At 38.8% G+C, this 23213-nt stretch overlaps 2 protein-coding genes across 3 annotated transcripts in view; both read right to left on the bottom strand.

The window, feature by feature from the left end:
• LOC138692767 (uncharacterized) overlaps positions 1 to 2509 on the bottom strand; it is a 64159-nt gene extending 61650 nt beyond the window's left edge. The window contains exon 1 of the mRNA XM_069815961.1: positions 2335 to 2509. Coding sequence (XP_069672062.1) covers positions 2335 to 2509 — 175 coding nt within the window. The remainder of the gene's footprint in view (positions 1 to 2334) is intronic.
• The window catches only part of LOC138692843 (discoidin domain-containing receptor 2-like), a 1078796-nt gene that overhangs the window by 612716 nt on the left and 442867 nt on the right, over positions 1 to 23213 (bottom strand). The window lies entirely within an intron of this gene.

The raw sequence follows: 23213 nt of genomic DNA, 5'->3' as shown, positions 1-23213 counted from the left end.
ATTTTGAACATCTTCTGTAATGACAACGACCTGCGGAAAGAAAAACGTTCCGGTGAATTTCAATGTTGTGAAGGCCATAACTCGGAAATAAAGCATTTCCGGAGACATGTTGTAATGAACTATTTTGATTGTCTACATGTGGGAAATACATACCGGAAATTATGCCCCGTATTTTTGAAACACTCTGTATAATTAAGCTTATATACATCAGTACAGCACGCTGCATATAACTATAATTTACCGGCATTATAAGAAGTCGTAGCGCACGTGTTTAGTGAGGACATCCGACTCTTCTCTCGCACGGGAGGAAAACTAACCGGCGGTGATTCAGGCTTATAGTCTAGTACAAATAATTCACAGACAAGAGCTAACAAGAAAATGTTATGCTGATCTTATCTTTTATCAAAACATATCGCACTCCCAGTAGAATACTGTTCGAAAATTGTGATTTGTAAAGATATATTATTTCCTAATAAAATATTGCCATAAAAATATTTCAATAAATATGTACCAGAACCTTTGATAATAATTTACTATTTTGTTATTATAATTTCATACCTCCAACCAATAAAACAGAGTTGGAAAAAAATGACGAAAGTAGTATGTGATTTTAATTGGGAGTATCCTGCGAGAGGTGAGAGGGCAGAGCTAACCAAAGCATTGCATGAAAACTTCTGAGCAACAAGTCTGTCGACTCCGATTCCGTCTGGAACCCATTTTCACCACCATCACAGTATAGCGCTACTAAGACACAGATGATGTCTATTCCGGTTAATCTATCTCTTCCTCAGGCGTTCAGGATTCCGTCTCGTTTTCAGTTACTAATCGGGACTCTTCTTGCAATTTTCGATTTCTATTTTCTGTATCTGAGACTTCTTTTACATCAATCTATTTCATCATTAAAAAGTAGAGTACAATTCGTATTTGTTCTAATGCAGTTTTATTCGCAGGCCATTTCACTAATATTTAAACGATCCTATACAGCATGAATTGTTTCTTAACATAATTTATTATTATTATTATTACTATTATTATTATTATTATTATTATTATTATCATTATTATTACTACTAAATTACTTCTACTCCCTTTGCTCCAAAATATGGTATAAAAAGAGATCATTAATTCTGTTCTAAATTTATTAAAGTTCTCAGTAATATAATGTATCTTTGACACATCTTCTAGATACTTTTCTATTTGATAAATTAACATAATAGAACGTCCCGCGCCTTGGCGTCGCGGTCTAAGGCATCCCGCCTAGGACTCGCGTTACGGAATGCGCGCTGGTTCGAGTCCTCATGGGGGAAGAAATTTTCTCGTGAAATTTCGGCCAGTGTATGGGACCGGTGCCGACCCGCATCGTAATGCACTTGGGGAGCTACGATAGGTTGCGAATACCAGCTATAACGGCTGGGGGGATCATCGTGCTAACCACACGATACCTCCATTCTGGTTGGATGATCGTCCACCTCTGCTTCGGCATGTGGGCGTGAAGCCAGCAGCCGGCTGGTCGGTCTAGGCCCTTCACGGGCTGTAGCACCACGGATTATTTTTTTTTAACATAATGAAACATAGAAATTAGGTACATTTCATTCTGTGTGATGTCAAATGAATAAAATAAAAAACAAACATTGTTTTGCGAGAAGCCAATTAACATAAAACTGCAATAAATTATAACCCTTTTTTGTATGACTGTTGTGCCTTAGATGTTCTGTTCAAAATTGACTGGTCGGTGTTACATTTTCTGCAACAGGAACAACACAGCAGGTGCCCATTTGATTTCTGTTCATAATGAACTATTTAAGTATTAGGATAGTTTGATGCACTGCAGAAGATTAGAAACATTCACAACTGCCTGTCTGATAGCCCCTTCACTAATGAACAGAATACCACACTGCGAAACATTTCGCGCCCGCACGCACAATAATCAAACTTGTTTCGTTTGTTAAAGGTAAAGCTATCCCCGTAACATGCCATGAAGGCACTTGGGGGGGGGGGGATGGAGGTAGAGCCCCATGCTTTCCATGACCTCGGCACTAGGATGAGGCGGTGTGGTCTGCACCACGCTCTGACCGCCTCTTACCCCCGGGAAAGACCCGGCACTCAATTTTATAGGAGGCTGAGTGAACCTCGGGGCCGTTCTGAAAGTTTGGCAACGAGAAAAAATCCTGTCACCACCTGGGATTGTTTCGTTTTTTACTATACCATATTTTGGAACGGAGTACTATGTTTTCAAATTTAATAATAACGGAAGTGCGCACAATGTGCAGGATAATATATTATTTTAGCTTTCGCTGCTGCAGAACTTGGTCAGTGAAACTAATCGGTTTTTACACTCCATCACATGGTATCTTCCACATAGTTCGTCACAAAGTAAACACAAGCACACTTCGTTCGGGTCGTGAAAGCTGGTGTTGCGGCATATTTTGAAGTGGAAGCCGTGGGTCGCGAATCTGGTCACCAGGTGTCTCTGTAGGTAGTTGGCCTCCTTCCAGTCCTCTCTGGCCATGGCGTCCGTGACGTAGAACTCCTCCCATATTTCTGCTTTCTTACGTTGGTGTTTTCAAATTTGGAACCCCTTTACTTGTCCTTTCTCTCCTTTTACAATAACACACTAACTCATTAAAGCATTCGTGTTACCAAAACCCCAGAGATATGATTCACTTTAGAAACTAACCTATTTATAGCTCCACTGGGGTAGAATTCTCTCAATACATAGTAAATATTGTATTTCTCTTCGCACGTCACCCTATTTTAATACAAAGTTCTTGTAGGCATTAATTAACCCTGAAGTATGTGCACAATACAGCACATTTGGAATATGAGGCGACGTCAGTAGAGAATTCAGCGTTAAGAACATTTTGGCGTCATTTATTATGGTTGAGGGGAAGTTAAAATTGCTAATTAAGAGTTGTATTTATAACTGCGAGAAGTCCATTTGATTTTATTTCCGTCTTGATTTATATAACACAGCGCGACAACTAAAAGCATCCAGCAAGCCCGTTTAATGCTATTCGCACTCACAAAATGCTCCTCGACGCTTGGAGTAGTTCTCAAGCATCAGGAAAATAGTTTATTTATTTTCTGATACAAAACCTTTCTCACGTGTTGAAACCTTGCCAGTACTCCAGGATCAGATATGCATGCTGTATCACAGTGTTGCCTTTCATTCACATTAAAGTGTCTCCACCGAACTAATTAGCCCCCGTGATTCGCCCTAACTTTCAATGAGGTAAATGCATCTTCTGATTATTTATGAGTCAGTTTTATGACAGATATTCAACTGGCGGTCGACACACGTTGACTGCTGTTCTTTATGGTTATAGTAGATCACGGGTACAACAATATTTTCAGAACATTATGGATTTATTAATTTGTCCTACAGAATAATATCTGTAATATTGACAATTAATATTTGACGAGAAAAATCCTCTCCGGCGCCGGGATCGAACCCGGATCCTTGATTCTACGTACCAAGGGCTCTGACCACTGAGCTACGCCGAATTCAAACCACAGCACCGGATCGAACCTTCCTCCTTCAATGTTCCCTATTGGATATAAACGTCAACATATATGCCTAACTTGGAGTCAGGCCACAAAGGGAAACATTGAAGGAGGAAGGTTCGATCCGGTGCTGTGGATTGTATATGGCGTAGCTCAGTGGTCAGAGCGCTTGGTACGCAGAACCAAAGATCCGGGTTCGATCCCCGGCGCCGGAGAGAATTTTTCTCCTCAAATATTAATTGTCAATATTACAGAGATTATTGTGTAGGACAAATTAATAAATCCATAATATTCTCATAGCTAGCAGTGCGTAAACTGCGGAATCCCGGCCAAACATGTCACTCAACTGAGTGCGCTCCTAGTATAATGGCAGTTGACATTGGATACACGTCAACATATATGCCTAACTTGGAGTCAGGCCACAACGGGGAAAATTGAAGGAGGAAGGTTCGATCCGGTGCTGTGGATTGTATACGGCGTAGCTCAGTGGTTAGAGCGCTTGGTACGCAGAACCAAAGATCCGGGTTCGATCCCCGGCGCCGGAGAGAATTTTTCTCCTCAAATATTAATTGTCAATATTACAGAGATTATTCTGTAGGACAAATTAATAAATCCATAATATTCTCATAGCTAGCAGTGCGTAAACTGCGGAATCCCGGCCAAACAAGTCACTCAGCTGAGTGCGCTCCTAGTATAATGGTAGTTGACATTGGATACACGTCAACATATATGCCTAACTTGGAGTCAGGCCACAAAGGGAAACATTGAAGGAGGAAGGTTCGATCCGGTGCTGTGGATTGTATACGGCGTAGCTCAGTGGTCAGAGCGCTTGGTACGCAGAACCAAAGATCCAGGTTCGATCCCCGGCGCCGGAGAGAATTTTTCTCCTCAAATATTAATTGTCAATATTACAGAGATTATTATGTAGGACAAATTAATAAATCCATAATATTCTCATAGCTAGCAGTGCGTAAACTGCGGAATCCCGGCCAAACAAGTCACACAACTGAGTGCGCTCCTAGTATAATGGCAGTTGACATTGGATACACGTCAACATATATGCCTAACTTGGAGTCAGGCCACAACGGGGAACATTGAAGGAGGAAGGTTCGATCCGGTGCTGTGGATTGAATACGGCGTAGCTCAGTGGTCAGAGCGCTTGGTACATAGAACCAAGGATCCGGGTTCGATACCCGGCGTCGGAGAGAATTTTTCTCCTCAAATATTAATTTTCAGAACAGTTTTATGTCTTCAAGAGATACGTGCAACTGAATTATGCAAGTGGAAATGGTTACAACATGCACAGGCTAACATTTTGTGAAGGATGATATTCTTCGATGTTTTATGTGGAATACGTAGTGGTGGAAGGTCCACGTTAGCACTGTTAGCCCAATGAACAGTTTGACAGTAAATTAGAATATTAAATATTAGAGTATTTTAACATGTGAGATATAATAAATAAGATGAATGTTACTCCAAACGATTCATTCATGCAAAAGCATGTCAGCCGCCTCGATATTCTAGCTCTGGTGCATATAAAGAATATAATTACAAAAAAAAAAACAAACAAGAGAAATAGAAATAAAATAATGCAAGCAATATAAAAAGAAAATACAGTAGTATTAACAAAATTTGAGACCGAATGAGCAGCGCTCGTGCTCGGTCGCAGTTCAGATATAATATTAAAATAAAAAATAATAATATAAATAAATAAGTAAAATAAAATAGGAACTAAAATATAATTACAGCGGCAATGGAATCATATAATATTAACACTAGAGAAGAATAATATCGCACGTGAAAAGTAGGACTATATATTTAAAAATTATAGAATAAAAATATAATATAGGTTGATTAATTCATACACATAGGCTATAAATTTATTTAATCAAATTGAAGATATTAACACGTTTCTAATTTTCTTGTTATATGTTAGTGGGTTACATGTTAGAAGTTCTGGGTGTAATTTAGTTAAAGCATTGTACAACCGAGGGCCAAAATTAATGCTATGCTTTAGACCAGCAGATGTGAGACATTTAGGTTCTACTAATGTTGAATTAATATTTCGTCTTGTGTCATAATTGTGTGTCTGTAATACAAACTTATTACGATTTTTATGATAAAATTTTAACAGCGTATACTTATAAATTTGTTCAATATTAAATACATTAAATTCAGAATAAATTAATTTAGTTGGATAATCGAAACGTTTCTTCAAACAAATTTTAATTATTCGTTTTTGTAGTAAATTTAACGGACTAAGATTAATTTTTGTACTTCCACCCCAAACAATTATACCATATTGAATGATAGACTGAATATAACAAATTATTATTATTTTAATTGGTACCCGTTATACGAACTACATCTAAAACATCATCTGCTGAAAAAACGGCATGAACTATCTGTAAACCAGCATTACATAAGTTGGTAAACATAGAATTGAAGAGTTGTTAAGCTTGGCTTCCAAAATTAGTAAAAATAAACACAACGAAAACGTTAAATCAACTACATAGGGTACACAGCTGCTTAATAGATGCCGCGTTTTTTTCTTTTTGACCGAATAAGAATTACATCATTTTTCTATTTAGTGTTCCAATGTGGTGAATATCTTGCATTTTGGTGGCCAGAATTTCTTGGCGCTTTCTTTTTAATTCATAGACGATCTTTCTGGAACACGTAAAGATCCAGAAGTTATGTCAGTCATTGTATATTAAGAGTTATAACGGAAAAGGGCACATTACAGCTTGAATTATACCTCTGAATTAAACTTAGTACGACACAGAAACCATGAACAAGGAGGACGCCAAATGCAAATAATGTATACCAATCACACAATGGAGTCGCCACTGAACACTGGCCATTGAGGTTACTACAAAAAAAGTAAGTAAATCAACGGGACTAAAAATTCGCCAGTGAAAGTATTAAATAGTATTTTTAAGAACAAATTTCCATGTTCATGACGAGAATCGAACCCGAAGCTCATGATTTGTAGTGTCGAATATTGACCGCTAGTCCAAGAAGCCGTCTGAATTGAATTGAAAGAGAAGAAGTGGGAGGAGAAATTTAAAAGGTACTCAAAACGCGAGGCTTATTTGAAGCATACGTAACAAGCTGTTTTTTTACGGTGATGGGTTGTTAGCCCTTCGCCCAACCCCCAAGCTGGAGAACCACCCCTTATCGGCTGTCCACGACACTCAGGACACTCGGGAGGAAATTAAACGCAGAATAAATATGGGAAATGCCTGTTATTATTCGGTTGAGAAGATTTTGTCATCTAGTCTGCTGTCAAAAAATCTGAAAGTTATAATTTATAACACAGTTATATTACCGGTTGTTCTATATGGTTGTGAAACTTGGACTCTCACTTTGAGAGAGGAACAGAGATTAAGGGTGTTTGAGAATAAGGTTCTTAGGAAAATATTTGGGGCTAAGAGGGATGAAGTTACAGGAGAATGGAGAAAGTTGCACAACGCAGAGCTGCACGCATTGTATTCTTCACCCGACATAATTAGGAACATTAAATCCAGACGCTTGAGATGGGCTGGACATGTAGCACGTATGGGCGAATCCAGAAATGCATATAGAGTGTTAGTTGGGAGGCCGGCGGGAAAAAAGACCTTTGGGGAGGCTGAGACGTAGATGGGAAGATAATATTAAAATGGATTTGAGGGAGGTGGGATATGATGGTAGAGACAGGATTAATCTTGCTCAGGATAGGGATCAATGGCGGGCTTATGTGAGGGCGGCAATGAACCTCCGGGTTCCTTAAAAGCCAATAAGTAAGTAAGTACGCAAAACGCGTCCTTGCAAATGGTTCGGGGCGCAAAGAAACTGAATATGTGAGCTCCAAGCCTGTTGGCCACTTGTTTCACTCCGGATTATGTTGCTCCACTCAAGAGCTCTAGAAAATTTTGAAGGGGAAAAGCCGTCTGTTACAGAAGCTGCTTATTATACCGTCATTTTTAATAGCATTTATGGATAACATCGCCTGCTGTTTATGCAACTAGCAGAGCCTTAATGTATTTAAGGTTACATTGTATTGTACTAGGGAAACTCCCGTATCCTACACTGCCATTTCGTATTCTGTGGTAGTCTACGGCAGCTTTACAACTCTAAGGCCCGATTGTATAAACCATTTAATCTTAGATCAGAGGTTAAATTGATCCTTGTTTCAGCTGAACTTGGAATTTTGTGTTGTATAAAGTCTAATCTGAGATTAATTTGTCTCAAACTAAAGTCAACTTTGACTGAAGAAATTTCTCCGATTAAGTTAGATGATCCAAGTTCAGTTATTTCTTTTCTGTTTGAAATATACGAGTGACAGATTGTGCAAATAAAATATCCATTATTATTAATATTAATAGATATGATAGGTACATTTATATATATTTCTTTCAATTTCTTGCCTTAATACACAAACAATCTTATATTTTATAAGGCTCTATCGTGTTCAGCCGTATCAAATAACATAACCTATAATTATATTATGTTTATAACAAGCATTAATTATTAATGGATATGGTAGGTACATTCATAAATTTTCAATTAACTGTATTACTAAACGAAAATTATAAAGCTTTATTATGTTTAGCAGTATCAAACACCATAACATGATAACAACTTGGAGAACAGTCAACCTTCTTCTTATTGTCCGCCATTATTTACATTGCACAAAAAACCAGTGTCTCCAACAGAGTGTAATACGGAAAGTCGCCAAAAAGTAGTTGTAAAGTCGCTAGATTTCTCATTATCAACAAAGAAAGATTAAATTTTGTCACTATGGGGTGCTAAAAAGGTCACTAAATCCCTATTTAAGCAATATAAAAGTTAAAAGAAATTGTTGTTGAAAAAGAGTTAAAGTCGCTAGATTGGCAACATTGAACAAACCTGTCCTCGCATCACGTATTTCACCTGTTTATGCGATGTTGCCAAATCCTTTTCACGTGAACTTAGATTGCATTTGAACCAAGGTAATTTGATCGCAGAAAAGTTTTATACAATAGAAGAAGTGTCTGAACTCGGTTCACTTTTCGATCTTCGATCAAAGTTGATCTTTAGTCAGGGAGTTTTATACAATTGGGCCTAAATGTGATACATCAAGTAGTTTTAGGGAAAATAACTAACAATAATATAACCGATCCTCGGCTATTTCGCTGTTCTGCTCAGGCAGCTACAACATTCCGCTTATCTTACTAATAAACGGACGAGATGTGAAGAGTGAATTACATGATCCGAGCATGAAGTTAACGAGGTCGTGCGAGCGGGTTACGATGCGTGAAGAGGCCCACTGGCTGCTGCGTAATGATGATGGCTACAGCATGCGGTGCTGAATACTTCAATCAGCGCCTGCAGCAGCGGCCGACCACTTGGCAAGCCCGGCTACTCCAGCCCCGCAGATTTTCCACATCGTAAACACCGAGGTTAACTCAGACCCTCCCCTTAGAGAGGGTTATTATTTCTCAACTCTAAATATTTATCCGCCACTAACATGTTTCACCTCCTGTCACAAAAATTCTTCAAAATGTGTTGCGAAGACACATAAACTGAAGCTTCACGTCGGCGTTAGTTAAATACACTGACTGCAAGTCAACGGGAAGTTTCCGGAAACTGAAACAAAATTCATGTATTCTTTCGGATTCTTATCATGGAAAATAAGAAAATGAGATTCTATTATCCATTTGTATGCATTATTATGGATGATCGCAGCTTTAAAGTTTGGGAATCCGTATTTTTTTTTTTCAAATCCTTTTATCTCGCTTCAATATAGTCCCATAGACGTTACCTTAATTTTCTTACTAAAAAAAGTGTCAATGATATGTACGATGTTCTGGGAAAACTGCTGAATACTTCTTCAAAACTGAAACTTAAACACTCCTTAATTAACTTTGCAGTTAATAGGCCTATAACAGTACGATATCCCATGTTATTATATGCGCGCTGAGGGCTCTTTCCAACTGAGCTATGCCGGGACACATTACAATGAGAAGAGTTCGACCGGCACCGTGGATCGTGTCCCGGCATAGCTCAGTTGGAAAGAGCCCTCAGCGCGCAAAGCTGAGAGGTCCCGGGTTCGATTCCCGGTGCCGGAACGAATTTTTCTCGATTTAATGGTGATTTTACAAGAAGATATTTAAATACTCTCTCACGTCAGATATGTTTTCGTTATCAAGATATTATGTTTTTCTCGCTCTCCTGTAAAATTGAATATTTTGATATACGAGGTTGCTGTCCAACATCCTCGTTATGCTTCTTCCTTATACCCGGCATTACACAGTATGTCGCTTCAGTACAGAGTCAGACTTTCTTCCTCGTCTTTCCTTGAAGATGTTTGAGCGCTGAGTATTCTGGAAGTTACAAGGATAAAAATGACTCCTGTCCTCCCTCACGGAAACTACGACCGAGTCCAACTGGGAGAACAATTTCCGTACCAAGGAATCAGACGCCATCATCAGATCCGAAGCTAGCTTTAATATTGCTATAATTATTCAAGCAGATGCATCTAAGATAACTATACTTTGAAACTCTCTTTTCCCCGATGTTCGGAATAAAAAGGGCGACAAGATAAAACGGGAATGTTTAATACTGTGTTGGCAATTCCAAGGAACTAAATTAAGCATCCATTCCGCGTGGTATCGCTGCTGCAGACATTTCAAACGAAGGAACAGCTGAAGCAATGAATGCAGCCATTTATTAAGGTTCACTGATAAGAGGCGCAGGAACGCCAGCACTCACTGCCACTTATCCGATTTCTTTTCTTAGCCACGCTCGTTCTTTGTGAGCCGTTTTTGCTCAGGTTATACCCTCTTAAATAACTCATTGACCTTGTATCTGCCATGCTGCTATTGAACACAAGACCAGGAGAAGAGATCCTCCGAATTATCTAGATTCCTTCGCGCAAGAACAAGGACGATGATAGGATGTGACAGGTAAAGAAGGAAATAGGGCGGTCAGAGAGCCAGTCCTACCCTCGCCACAGCTCGAGTGGCTTGTTTTGTGGATCCAGACCCATAAAAGTCTTTCCGGTATCAGGTCAAGTTTTTATATAAATTTTTGGACCTTTTTTTTTTTTAGTTAGGAAGACAACGTAACACTGTACACGGGGATACCTGTGTTATCCTGAAAAGCTGTCACCATATCGAGGACGAACACCTTAGGTGGTACAAACGAGAGATAACCATCTTCACAAGCGACTCTGGACATTATACCACGCTGCATGTTCGGCATTGAGTTCTTTTCCCAGCCGGCAAGAAAAACAAACTGCGAACTTCAATAGCAGCACACAAGGATTACGAGCACTACTAATTTACACGATAGCTTCTATTCTGCACGGCGGTAATGTATCAACGTGGAATAGAACCTCCAGCACTTGGGCTACATTCAGACTTGAATTCTGACATCCATTAGAAATCGCTTATATAAGTTTCGCCTCGAAGCCCCTCATACCGGGCAGAGTTTTTAGACTGACACTGACCTTCCAGCTTTTTCCATTGCTAAAGGAACCATGACAAGGACTTCTGTATCCCTTAAAATCCATTACCTTCGGCCAGGCTCCAGCCCTTGAAGGCAAACATCACATCTACCTGCTAGAGATCGAACCCGAGAACTTGAGATATAAAGACAAAAGCATAAGAGAAACACCATATCTCTACTAGAGATCGAACCTGAGAACTAGAGATATAAAGACAAAAGCATAAGAGAAACATCATATAGGCCTATCTACTAGAGATCGAACCTGAGAACTTGAGATGTAAAGATAAAAGCATAAGAGAAACATCATATAGGCCTATCTACTAGAGCTCGAACCTGAGAACTTGAGATATAAAGACAAAAGCATAAGAGAAACATCATATAGGCCTATCTACTAGAGATCGAACCCGAAAACTTGAGATATAAAGACAAAAGCATAAGAGAAACATCATATAGGCCTATCTACTAGAGATCGAACCTGAGAAATTCAGATACAAAGACAAGAGTAAAACAAACACCAAACATGTCTACTTGAGATCGAACCTGAGAAATTCAGGTACAAAGACCAAACATGTCTACTAGAGATTGAACCTGAGAAATTCAGATACAAAGACAAGCGTAAAAGAAACACCAAACATGTCTACTAGAGATCGAACCTGAGAAATTCAGATACAAAGGCAAGCGTAAAAGAAACACCAAACATGTCTACTAGAGATCGAACCTGAGAAATTCAGATACAAAGACAAGCGTAAAAGAAACACCAAATGTGTCCACTAGAGATCGACCCTGAGAAATTCAGATACAAAGACAGGCGTAAAAGAAACACCAAATGTGTCTACTAGAGGTCGAACCTGAGAAATTCTGATACAAAGACAAGCGTAAAAGAAACACCAAATGTGCCTACTAGAGATCGACCCTGAGAAATTCAGATACAAAGACAAGCGTAAAAGAAACACCAAATGTGTCTACTAGAGGTCGAACCTGAGAAATTCAGATACAAAGACAAGCGTAAAAGAAACACCAAATGTGCCTACTAGAGATCGACCCTGAGAAATTCAGATACAAAGACAAGCCTAAAAGAAACATCAAATGTGTCTACTAGAGATCGACCATGAGAAATTCAGATACAAAGACAAGCCTAAAAGAAACACCAAACATGTCTGCCAGAGATCGAACCTGAGAAATTCAGATACAAAGACAAGCGTAAAAGAAACATCAAATCTGTCTACTAGAGATCGACCATGAGAAATTCAGATACAAAGACAAGCGTAAAAGAAACACCAAACATGTCTGCCAGAGATCGAACCTGAGAAATTCAGATACAAAGACAAGCGTAAAAGAAACATCAAATGTGTCTACTAGAGATCGACCGTGAGAAATTCAGATACAAAGACAAGCGTAAAAGAAACACAAAATATGTCTACTAGAGATCGACCATGAGAAATTCAGATACAAAGACAAGCGTAAAAGAAACATCAAACATGTCTGCTAGAGATCGAACCTGAGAAATTCAGATACAAAGACAAGCGTAAAAGAAACACATAATATGTTTACTATAGATCGAACCTGAGAAATTCAGATACAAAGACAAGCACAAGAGAAACGCCAATTCTACCTACTAGAGATCGAACCCGTGAACTTTAGATATAAAGACAAACATAAGAGAAAAAGCATACTAGAGGTGGAACCCGAGAACTTCAAATACAAAGGCAAGCATAAAAGAAAGACCATATATACCTATTAGAGCTCGAACCCGTGAACTCCAGATACAAAGGCAAGCATAAGATAAATACCATATATACCTACTAGAGATCGAACCCTAGAACTTCAAATACAAAGGCATGCAAAGAGAAACACCAAATACACGTTATAGAAATCGAACCCATCTTCCATCGGCAAGAAACCGATGCCGGGGCCGATCTATCAAGAGACGGAAGCTGAAGACTACGTAAACTGATGCGGCGCAACCCAAATACGCAGCCAGACAGGATCGCTCAGTAAACACACAGAGATAAACAGCATTCTTTAAAGACAAGACACTGCTAAGCACCCCGGTGCACCGAAGTACATACATGCTCAACAGAAGCAGCTTCCAGTGCTTTATCGTTACAATTCACAGCGGGAAAGCAACACTTCGTAAAACCAAGAATTGTACAGAATCATTCATTCATACTGTTCTACCCAAGAACAGGTCTTTCACTGCAAATCGAGCGTTCTCCAATCTTTCATATCTTCCACCTTCCTCTCTCCGCATATGATCCATATATCTAATGTCGTCTACTATCTGATATCTTCTTCTGCCAAACTTTTCTCCCGTTCACCACTCCTTCCAGTGCATCCTTCAGTAGGCAGTTTCTTCTCAGCCAGCGACCCAACCAATTCCTTTACCTCTTTCTGATCAGTTTCAGCATAATTTTTTCTTCACCCACTCTTTCCAACACAGCTTCTTTTCTTATTGTCTGTTCATTCTTTACCATATCCACATTTCACATGCTTCCAGTCGTTTCTCTTCACTTCGTCATAAGGTCCATGTTTCTGCTCCCATACAATGCTACACTACACACAAAACACTTCACTAGTCTCTTCCGTAGTTCTTTTTCCAGAGGTCTGCAGAAGATGAGCTCTTTCCTATTAAAAGTTTTCTTAGCCATTGCCATTCTCTTTTTGACTTCCTGGCAGCAGCTCATGTTAATGCTTATAGTACACCACAATCATTTTGCTCTAAAGCTCCAGTTCACCGGCATTCTACTTCCTTACACAGACTATGAATGTCTTACAGTGTCAAAAAATACTATGAAAATTAAGGAACAAAATCAGCTTATAGGAACTTGCACGATAACTTGTTGGGTCGTAGTAGAGATGATTTTTAGTAAGTTTCGGTTTTGGGTGAGTGAAAACTCGTATTGTAGTCCTGAACCACCGGACTTCCCTGGAAAGCTGAGGCAAACAACATGTACTTTGAAAAGTAAGTGTGCAGTTTTCAGAAACAAACCTGAATGAAAAACATGGAACTGAAAAACAACCAACTTGCCAAAGATAGTTTAAAAAAAACTGTTTAATTTAACAAATACAGGCTTTCGGAAAACAAAAATGTAAATCCCATTAAAACACATAGAAAATCTGCATACTGGGGAAATCTAAAGAAACACAGTAATATGGTGTGTGGATAAGCTTCAGGGCTTCTACCGCGTTGTCTTGGTGTTATTGGCTGACGTTTCGATCGCTGTGTTGTGGCCATCTTCAGAGCAGTTGTTGGATAAGGAAATAGTCTCCCAGCTCTCATATATATAGTAGTGAAGTAGTAGTATAGTATCCAACAACTGCTCTGAAGATGGCCACAACACAGCGATCGAAACGTCAGCCAATAACACCAAAACAACGCGGTAGAAGCCTGAAGCTTATCCACGCACCATGTACACCAGCCACGGAAGCCTACGCGAACACTAAACGCAGTAATATGCCTGACATACTTATAACCTTCATACTCAATCAGTAATACACAAATAACCAAACAGTTTTGAAGATTCACGATGCTTAGCAACAGAACTAACTAATCTTCATTTTATAGTACGTCGGAACGAACCTAGCGGGAGAAACTGTAATGAAGCTCCGCGACCCAATCGTGCTCTGCGTATAATACCAGCTTGCAAGCCTAAGCTATATACTACATAAGTAGCGGTTTGTACAGCGTATGTTTTATATCGTTGCCGCTTGGCAATCTCTTGGAAAATTAATCACTAATCGTTACTACAATTGACGGAGTACGCAATAAGAAACCAACCAAGAGAAACCTGTTTTCGAGATATTGACCACTGAAATAAATCTGGTTTTTATACAACATTTCACGCAAAAAGTACTGTAACATTCATACTATTACAAAAAAAATTGCACAAAAAATATCAAAAAAGGCTAACCGATTTTTAATAACATACCAGCCGTTGATTTAATATTGCAAAGCAAAATAAATAAATGAATTTGATGCAATAAACGAATTTTCCTTATAAGTAACAGCAAAATGCTAATATTTCATTTTTTTTTTCCCCGAGTTAAATAATCCAGCCAAGAACAGATTTGTGCAAATAACTCATTTTTTTCAATTTGTCGGTTGGTCTATTACTGCGTAACTCCGTCCAATTAATGCTCTATTTTTTAATTTATTCACGAAATGTTATAATGGTGTACGATGTCTGAGCGGAAACATGTCGCTCCCTTCTAAACTCTTTGTCTTGCATAGTTTCATGCAATTACCTCACGGCATTGAGTACTTCAACAAGACTAAGAATCTTAACACATGGAAAATTCTCTAAAAATGTATTTGCATCTGTCGTGCAAAAATAGGGTGAATAGGAAGGGTCTTGTGGCACTTAGCAGGTGACGTGGCTGATTTAAAAATTTTATGCTAACAATGAAAGTCGCTATAGCGCTCAGAATCGCTTCTACAGTAACATTGTTTAAATTCCGTCGACTTTAAAACAATGTTTATAAGGAGGACACAACGCCATCCTGTCGAATGTAACACAATGTTCCTTGGTTTACGAGAAGTCGCAAGAGACGAATGACATCGAACTGGTAATAAATTTGAAATGCCACGGTTAATGGTCTACATTTCGGTCTCTCACAAGACGTGTTGCGGGTGGGGCGGCTAAGATTGATTGTTTTCGGGAGCCGTGAGGACCTAGTTGTACAAGAGGCCTGTCTTACGTTCGTGATAACCTCTTGTGTAGGGACAACGTGATGAAACGTCACTCCCGGTCAAGGTAGTAAGTAGAACAAGGCGCGAGAGGAGCCGGCAAAGGAACTGCGTGGCAGGGAGGTGAATTCTGCTTTAATTATTCCGGAGTTTTAAAATAGAGCCTTCAGGAGCATCGAGGTAAACGAAACTAATTCTACTGGAAACGCTCTACCGTTCCAATTTACTTGTTCACTCGCAGTTCGTTACTATGGCTTAGTCATTATACTAAATTACTTTTGTTTTGTAATTAAAGATGTTGGAAACCTAATGAATTCCTACTTGCTTCAAGCCGGACGAGCTGGAGATCCCTGCCTGCAAGCCAAACCGAGTACGGGCCCCGTGGTAGGCAACCACTTAACAAACGGCTCGCTTGAAGTGGATGGCCAGCGGAAAGGGGAAAGCAATGGTTACTATACAATAATGATAATAATAATAATAATAATAATAATAATAATAATAATAATAATAATAATAATAATAAAGGTAAAAAGGTATCACCGTAACATGCCATGAAGGCACTTGGGGGACATGGAGGTAGAGTCCCATGCTTTCCATGACCTCGGTACTAGAATGAGGTGGTGTGGTCGGCATCACGCTCTGACCGCCTTTTACCCTCGGGAAAGACTCGGTACTCAATTTTATAGGAGGCTGAGTGAACCCCGGGGACGTTCTGAAAGTTTGACGACAAAAAAAATCCTGTCACCACCTGGGATCGAACCCCGGACCTTGCAGTCCGTAGCCAGCTGTTCTACCAACTGAGCTACCCAATAATAATAATAATAATAATAATAATAATAATAATAATAATAATAATAATAATATTCATCATCATTCTGGGACTACTGTACTCCAACCACGAGGAAGTCTCAGGGGAATGAGACGCAGCGGGGTGATGCTATGAATGAATATTGATATCATAAGATGTCATTAGGTCACACATGTGGGTAGACGCATCTCCATTGGCTATCTCTCAAAGCACAAACGATATCACTGATACACACATATTTATACAACCCTAGTTACAAAATTAGATCACTGTTAATATCCTGGGGCCATATTCACAGACATTCTTAGCGCGGGCTTCCGGTGGATAATCAGGGAACTAACCTTTTTCGTACCTATTCATAAACCAGTGTCAGCAATATGATATGATATTAATCCTGTACAAATAACCAGTCGATAGTCGGAGCTAGTTTAGCACGCTCGTAGCGCGGACTAGCGAAATGTCTATGAATAGCACCCCTGGTCTTTTAATCCCTCCATACAGGAAATAACATACGCTGAAGAGCGCATGGTTTTTAAACTGGCGTTATAACAGTAATATTATCTATCTACTTCGCTTCAATAGATGATGCAATAGTAAGCACATTCCTTTCACGATTGACCTCCTGGTTGGAGAACAATACATTATAAGACGAGGACCGCTGGGTTCGCTCATGCGACTGTTAAGCGGTTGTACTTCTTGGACGATAAAATTGAAAGTCTGATAGCTTTACAGCCTGGAAATTTTGAGACGCCTGTTTTCTGTACAGGACAACGTAAAGATCTGATTTACGATTTTCATGGTGATTAACGGGGTGCTATATTTGGATATTTTCACAGTGTTATTTTGGCTCCATCAACAAAAAGGACAGGGAAAGATGAACGTGAAAACTTATGTCTCGAATCCGTTAACAAGAGCTCAACAAGTTTTGGAAAAAGAAGCTCTTGTTAACGCATCCAAGAGAGACTTTCCCGTTTCCCCATTCCGTCTTCTCTGATAATGAAGTCGGCATGTAGCTCCCAAACGGTGGATGTCTGTCCAGCTATGAAATATCCAAAAGAATAACATGCTGTGCAGATTTCTTCTCCACTTTAATAGAGTTTTTCTTCTGCTACAATAGACGGCTTTGTTTAGCACATTAGTAGGCTAAACTATGCATATTCTGTTGTGTTAGCTCGCGCCCTGGATTCTAAAGTGCCGTAACTGAGGATACTTATTTTTCAGTGAGTAACATTTTAATATAAATCATTTTAATATTAATCATTATTTAATTTAATAATCCAGGGTGCGATATGACAATTCTACCATAGCAATGAATGACTTGTAAGGAATCCTAATTAATGTGGAAAGCGGTAAAGCTCTAGAAGATTATTGACTAATATTAAAATATTAGTAACTGAAATAGTAATTACGTTACAAGAGCGGTATGTTGACGTTTTCATGTTCGAGGAAAAGATTGAAAAAGCGAAACGTAGTTGAGCTTTTTTAATTTCCGAGAACATGAAAACCTACATACCGCTCGTGTATCGTACATTATTTTGTTCGAAGATCGTTTATTACATACCTGAAAGACGAATTTCTAATTAGTTGCAATGAAATCTCCATGTTGGTTTCTGTTTAATGACGCCAACTTCGGAAAAGCAAAATATCTTTCTTCAACATTGTTGCTATAAAATGTTGTCTGTGTTTACTATACTCCAGCAGGCCGTGATATACGTCTGTCTTTTTTTCTCCCCAGTCTATAAATGCGAACTTAAAACAAACGGTAAGGTTATGTAATGATTTATATTTTCATTTTAATATTTTAACAATATTATTTATATAACATATTGCAGTAATAAAATCGGCATCTGGAATCTTGTTGATTTTTTCACGGCTTCCTTAATGTTACTTTTATCAGGAATGCAATAAGTTTCGTGGAGTAGTAAACTTTACTTAATTTTTGCAAATATTTAAAAACAATAATTAACATTGCAATTTAGGTGAAATTCCAGTGGTAAGTTTCCAATTTATAATTATTACTATGTTAAACGTCTCTAAAAATAATATGTTAAAAGCCTAAAGCAGTAAAATGAATGTCGCGCTTAAGCGGTAAGAAGAGGGAAATTGTTATGTGTGTTACGTTGGGAATACTGAATGTGGTATTTTACACTTACCGCGTATTGGTTCTGTGCGGAAAACAAGCAAATACGCACGATCTCGCACAAAATATAATATTTTGAGATAGGTACGACACTTTAGAATCCAGGGTGCGAACTTGTATGATGGAATTTCAATAGACTGAAATTCACTTTACTAACACAGTAATATTAATAGCACTTAACAAATGGAAAAACTAACGAGAGAGAGGACAGAAGAAATGTCAGATGAAAGTGGACTAAGGCAAATGGTACAGCAAGAATGCTCTTTATCACCTACCCTGTTCAACATCTACTTGGAGGGTTTAATGAAGACTGTTTTCAGAACATGGAAGGAGTGATAGTAGGAGTAAGATGAAGAATAACGTTAATAAGATTTTCTGGTGATATGGCGTTGTTAGCAGAAAAGGAGACGATACTAAGGGATATGGTGCTGGAGCTGAATGACAGCTATGAGCAATAGGAATGAAGATAAATGCAAACAAGTCGGAGATAGTGGTTATCGGAAGTAAAATAAAGAAGGTAAACTTGCGATTTCTAAATGAGGCATTGAAACGACTGCGCAGCTTCAAATACTTGGGGTGTACTATAAGCAGTAACATGAGCTGCTGCCAGGAAGTCAAAGGGAGGATAGCAATGGCCAAGGAAGGTTTTAATAGGAAAAGGAGCATTTTCTACGGACCTCTGGAAAAATAACTAAAGAAGAGCCTGGTTACGTGTTTTATGTGGAGTGTGGCATTATAGGGGGAATAAACATGGATATTACGACGAAGTGAAGAGAAACGAATAGAAGCATTTGAAATGTGGATATGGAGAAGAATGGAGTGTGTGAAATGGACAGAGAGAATAAGAAATAGAGTTGTATTGGAAAGAGTGAAGAAAGAAAGATGCTGAAATTGATCAGGAGCAGATAAAGGAATTGAGTCAATTGCTGAGAAGAAACTGTCTGCTGAAGTACCTAGGTGTGTACTGGAACGAATGGTGAACGGGAGAAGAGTTCGGGGCAGAAGAAGATATCAGATGATAGGCAACATTAAGATATATGGATCATATGCGGAGACCAAGAGGAAGGCAGAAAAAGAGGAAGGATTGGAGAATGGTGGGTTTGCAGTGAAGGAAACTATAATGAAATGAATTACTTACTTACTTACTTACTTACTTACTTACTTACTTACTGGCTTTTAAGGAACCCGAAGGTTTATCGTCGCCCTCACATAAGCCCGCCATAGGTCCCTATCCTGACCAAGAACAATCCAGTCTCTATCACCATATCCCACCTCCCTCAAATCCATTTTAATATTATCTTCCCATCTACGTCTCGGCCTCCCCAAAGGTATTTTTCCCTCAGGCCTCCCAACTAACACTCTATATGCATTTCTGGATTCGTCCATACGTGCTACATGTCCTGCCCATCTTAAACGTCCGGATTTAATGTTCCTAATTATGTCAGGTGAAGAATACAATGCGTGCAGTTCTGTGTTGTGTAACTTTCTCCATTCTCCTGTAACTTCATCCCTTTTAGCCCCAAATATTTTCCTAAGCACCTTATTCTCAAACACCCTTAGTCTCTGTTCCTCTCTCAAAGTGAGAGTCCAAGTTTCACAACCACAAAGAACAACCAGTAATAAAACTGTTTTATAAATTCTAACTTTCAGATTTTTTGACAGCAGACTGGATGATGAATGCTTCTCAACGGAATAATAACACGCATTTCCCATATTTATTCTGTGTTTAATTTCCTCCCGAGTATAATGAAACCTTGAAATAACCTTCTAATAATGAAATGAATTAATAATATTAAATGTAAGTAACATCACAAAGACGAAATTGTGTTGATATAGTGATGTCACAATAATTTCAAATTGACCATCTAGTAATAAGAAGCATCGGAGGACACGAACGTTCCTGTGCAAAATTACAATTAAATCCAATTTCATAATAAAATTTCAAATAATAATCCAATAATAAATACGCAGAAAAAGTACCATACTTTCTGCAATGCAAGTCAAACGCTTATCTGTAAAGAAAGTATTTAAAACGATAACAGTCGAGATGTAATAAGTGTATCTATCTTCCAGTCTGTAAGAACTGCTTGTAGACCGCCACGTCTGCTCATCCTAGTCAGCGAGCAACCCGCACGGACATGATTCGCATTATCCAGGCAGACGAGGTATTTGCACGTTGCGAAAGTGAACTGCAAGCCGCTGATTGAATAGAAGTTTCTGGGCGCCGTAATTGCACTGGTCAGAGGGTTTCAGCTTGGAAATAGAAGCCGCCAACAAACACAATTTCCTCTCCGCGCCACAGAGGCCGCACACGTCATTAGCCTTTGTCTCATCCGCGAGTCCCAATTCAGGTGCGTGATTATGAATTCAGCAGGGATCTTAATACTATATTACACAGCGAGTCCTGAACTTGGACAACGTCACTGAAAACAAGCAAAGGAGTAAAAAAAAATGAATGGATGAAAGGAGCGACATGAAACGTGGCAAAAAAAGATAAAAGGAGAAAGGAAAGGAGTATGAAGCGAAGGAAGGAAGAAAAGAACAGGAAATTAAAATAAATAGAGGAAACAGAACAGAAGAGAGGTGGAACAATGGAAGAAGAAATGTTGGACCAGAGAAGAAAAACTAAAATACAGGTAGGCCTAAATTTGGAGGTAGGATAGACCGAAAAGCGAAAGAAAGAAAGCAGAAGAAGGAAGTTATAAAAATTATGAGGGGGTTAACGAAGGAAAAGAACGAAAGAATATTAAGAAATACAATAAGGAAGACTGGAGAAAAGAAACAACGCAAGAAAGCACAAGGAAACAAAGAAAGGAAAAAAATAAAAGAAAGAAAGCATGAAATAATGAAAAATAAACGAGGACAGAAGAAAGAAGGAAAATAAGGAACTAAATGAGGAAGAAAGAAAGAAAGATAAAAAGGAAAAAGGAGAGGAAAGGGACTGAGGAAGGGAAGAAGGGTCTAGAAGAGAGTAAAATTGTAGGAATTTACTTAATTACTTACTGGCTTTTAAGGAACCCGGAGGTTCATTGCCGCCCTCACATAAGCCCGCAATTGGTCCCTATCCTGAGCAAGATTAACCCAGCCTCTTCCATCATATCCCACCTCCCTCAAATCCACTTTAATATTATCTTCCCATCTACGTCTCCGCCTCCCCAAAGGTCTTTTCCTCTCTGGCCTCCCAACTAACACTCTATATGCATTTCTGGATTCGCCCATAAGTGCTACATGCCCTGCCCATCTCAAACGTCTGGATTTAATGTTCCTAATTATGTCAGGTGAAGGATACAATGCGTGCAGCTCTGCGTTGTGTAACTTTCTCCATTCTCTTGTAACTTCATCCCTCTTAGCCCCTAATATTTTCCTAAGAACCTTATTCTCAAAAACCCTCAATCTCTATTCCTCTCTCAAAGTGAGAGTCCAAGTTTCACAGCCATACAGAACAACCGGTAATATAACTGTTTTATAAATTCTAACTTTCAGATTTTCTGACAGCAAACTAGATAACAAAAGTTTCTCAAACGAATAATAACAGGCATTTCCCATATTTATTTTGCGTTTAATTTCCTCCCGAGTGTCATTTATATTTGTTACTGTTGCTCCAAGATATTTGAATTTTTCCACCTCTTCGAAGGATAAATCTCCAACTTTCATAGTTTCATTTCGTACAATATTCTGATCACGCGACATAATCATATACTTAGTCTTTTCGGGATTTACTTCCAACCCTATCTCTTTACTTGCTTCAAGTAGAATTTCCGTGTTTTCCCTAATCGTTCGTGCATTTTCTCCTAACATATTCACGTCATCCGCATAGACAAGCAGCTGATGTAACCCGTTCAATTCCAAACCCTCTGTGTTATCCTGAACTTTCCTAATGGCATATTCTAGAGCAAAGTTAAAAAGTAAAGGTGATAGTGCATCTCCCTGCTTTAGCCCGCAGTGAATTGGAAAAGCATCAGATAGAAACTGGCCTATACGTACTCTGCTGTAAGTAAAATTGTAGGAATATAAAGAAAAATTGATAGCTCTAAAATAAGGTAATGAGGACAAAGGCAACAAAGAAACGAATAATTAAACACTAAGATGGAGAATAAGAATGGAAGAAAAAAAAGAGGAAATAAGAATGTCAAACAAAAGACGTTATTTAAAATAATATATTAATGAGGAAGGATTTCAAAGAACCTAAGACAGAAAGAGAGTCAATAAATGATAATAATAATAATCAACCGCGAAGCAGAATGGCAGGAGACCGTGGTTCGAAGATGAGTCGCAAAGGCTGCTACGTTTTTGAATTCCGCACTGCAGTGCGATACGCCGCGATTAGCAATCATTGCTACCCGGCCGGCCGGCACGCCGCAGGTTATCTCCCTCCGCCATAAATCCCGACTCTCCCACTAATAACTACACGCGTTTCATCGATTTCGACTCGCTGTTGTGTCCGCCGCTGTATTTGAAAAATAGTACTGTTAAAGCGTAAGGCAATCAATTTCAGTTTGCTATATAGATATTCGCTTGTTGTCTATACAAAAATTGATTACAGCGATACCAGAGTTAGAAAATATTGCGTAACTTTCGACGTGTGAAGTCACGGACTTCAT

The sequence above is a fragment of the Periplaneta americana genome, chromosome 17 (genome assembly GCF_040183065.1).
Source record: "Periplaneta americana isolate PAMFEO1 chromosome 17, P.americana_PAMFEO1_priV1, whole genome shotgun sequence".
NCBI classification, from domain to species: Eukaryota; Metazoa; Arthropoda; class Insecta; order Blattodea; family Blattidae; genus Periplaneta; species Periplaneta americana.
Note: the sequence above shows the minus strand (reverse complement) of the source record. Positions and strands in the feature narration are given on the sequence as shown.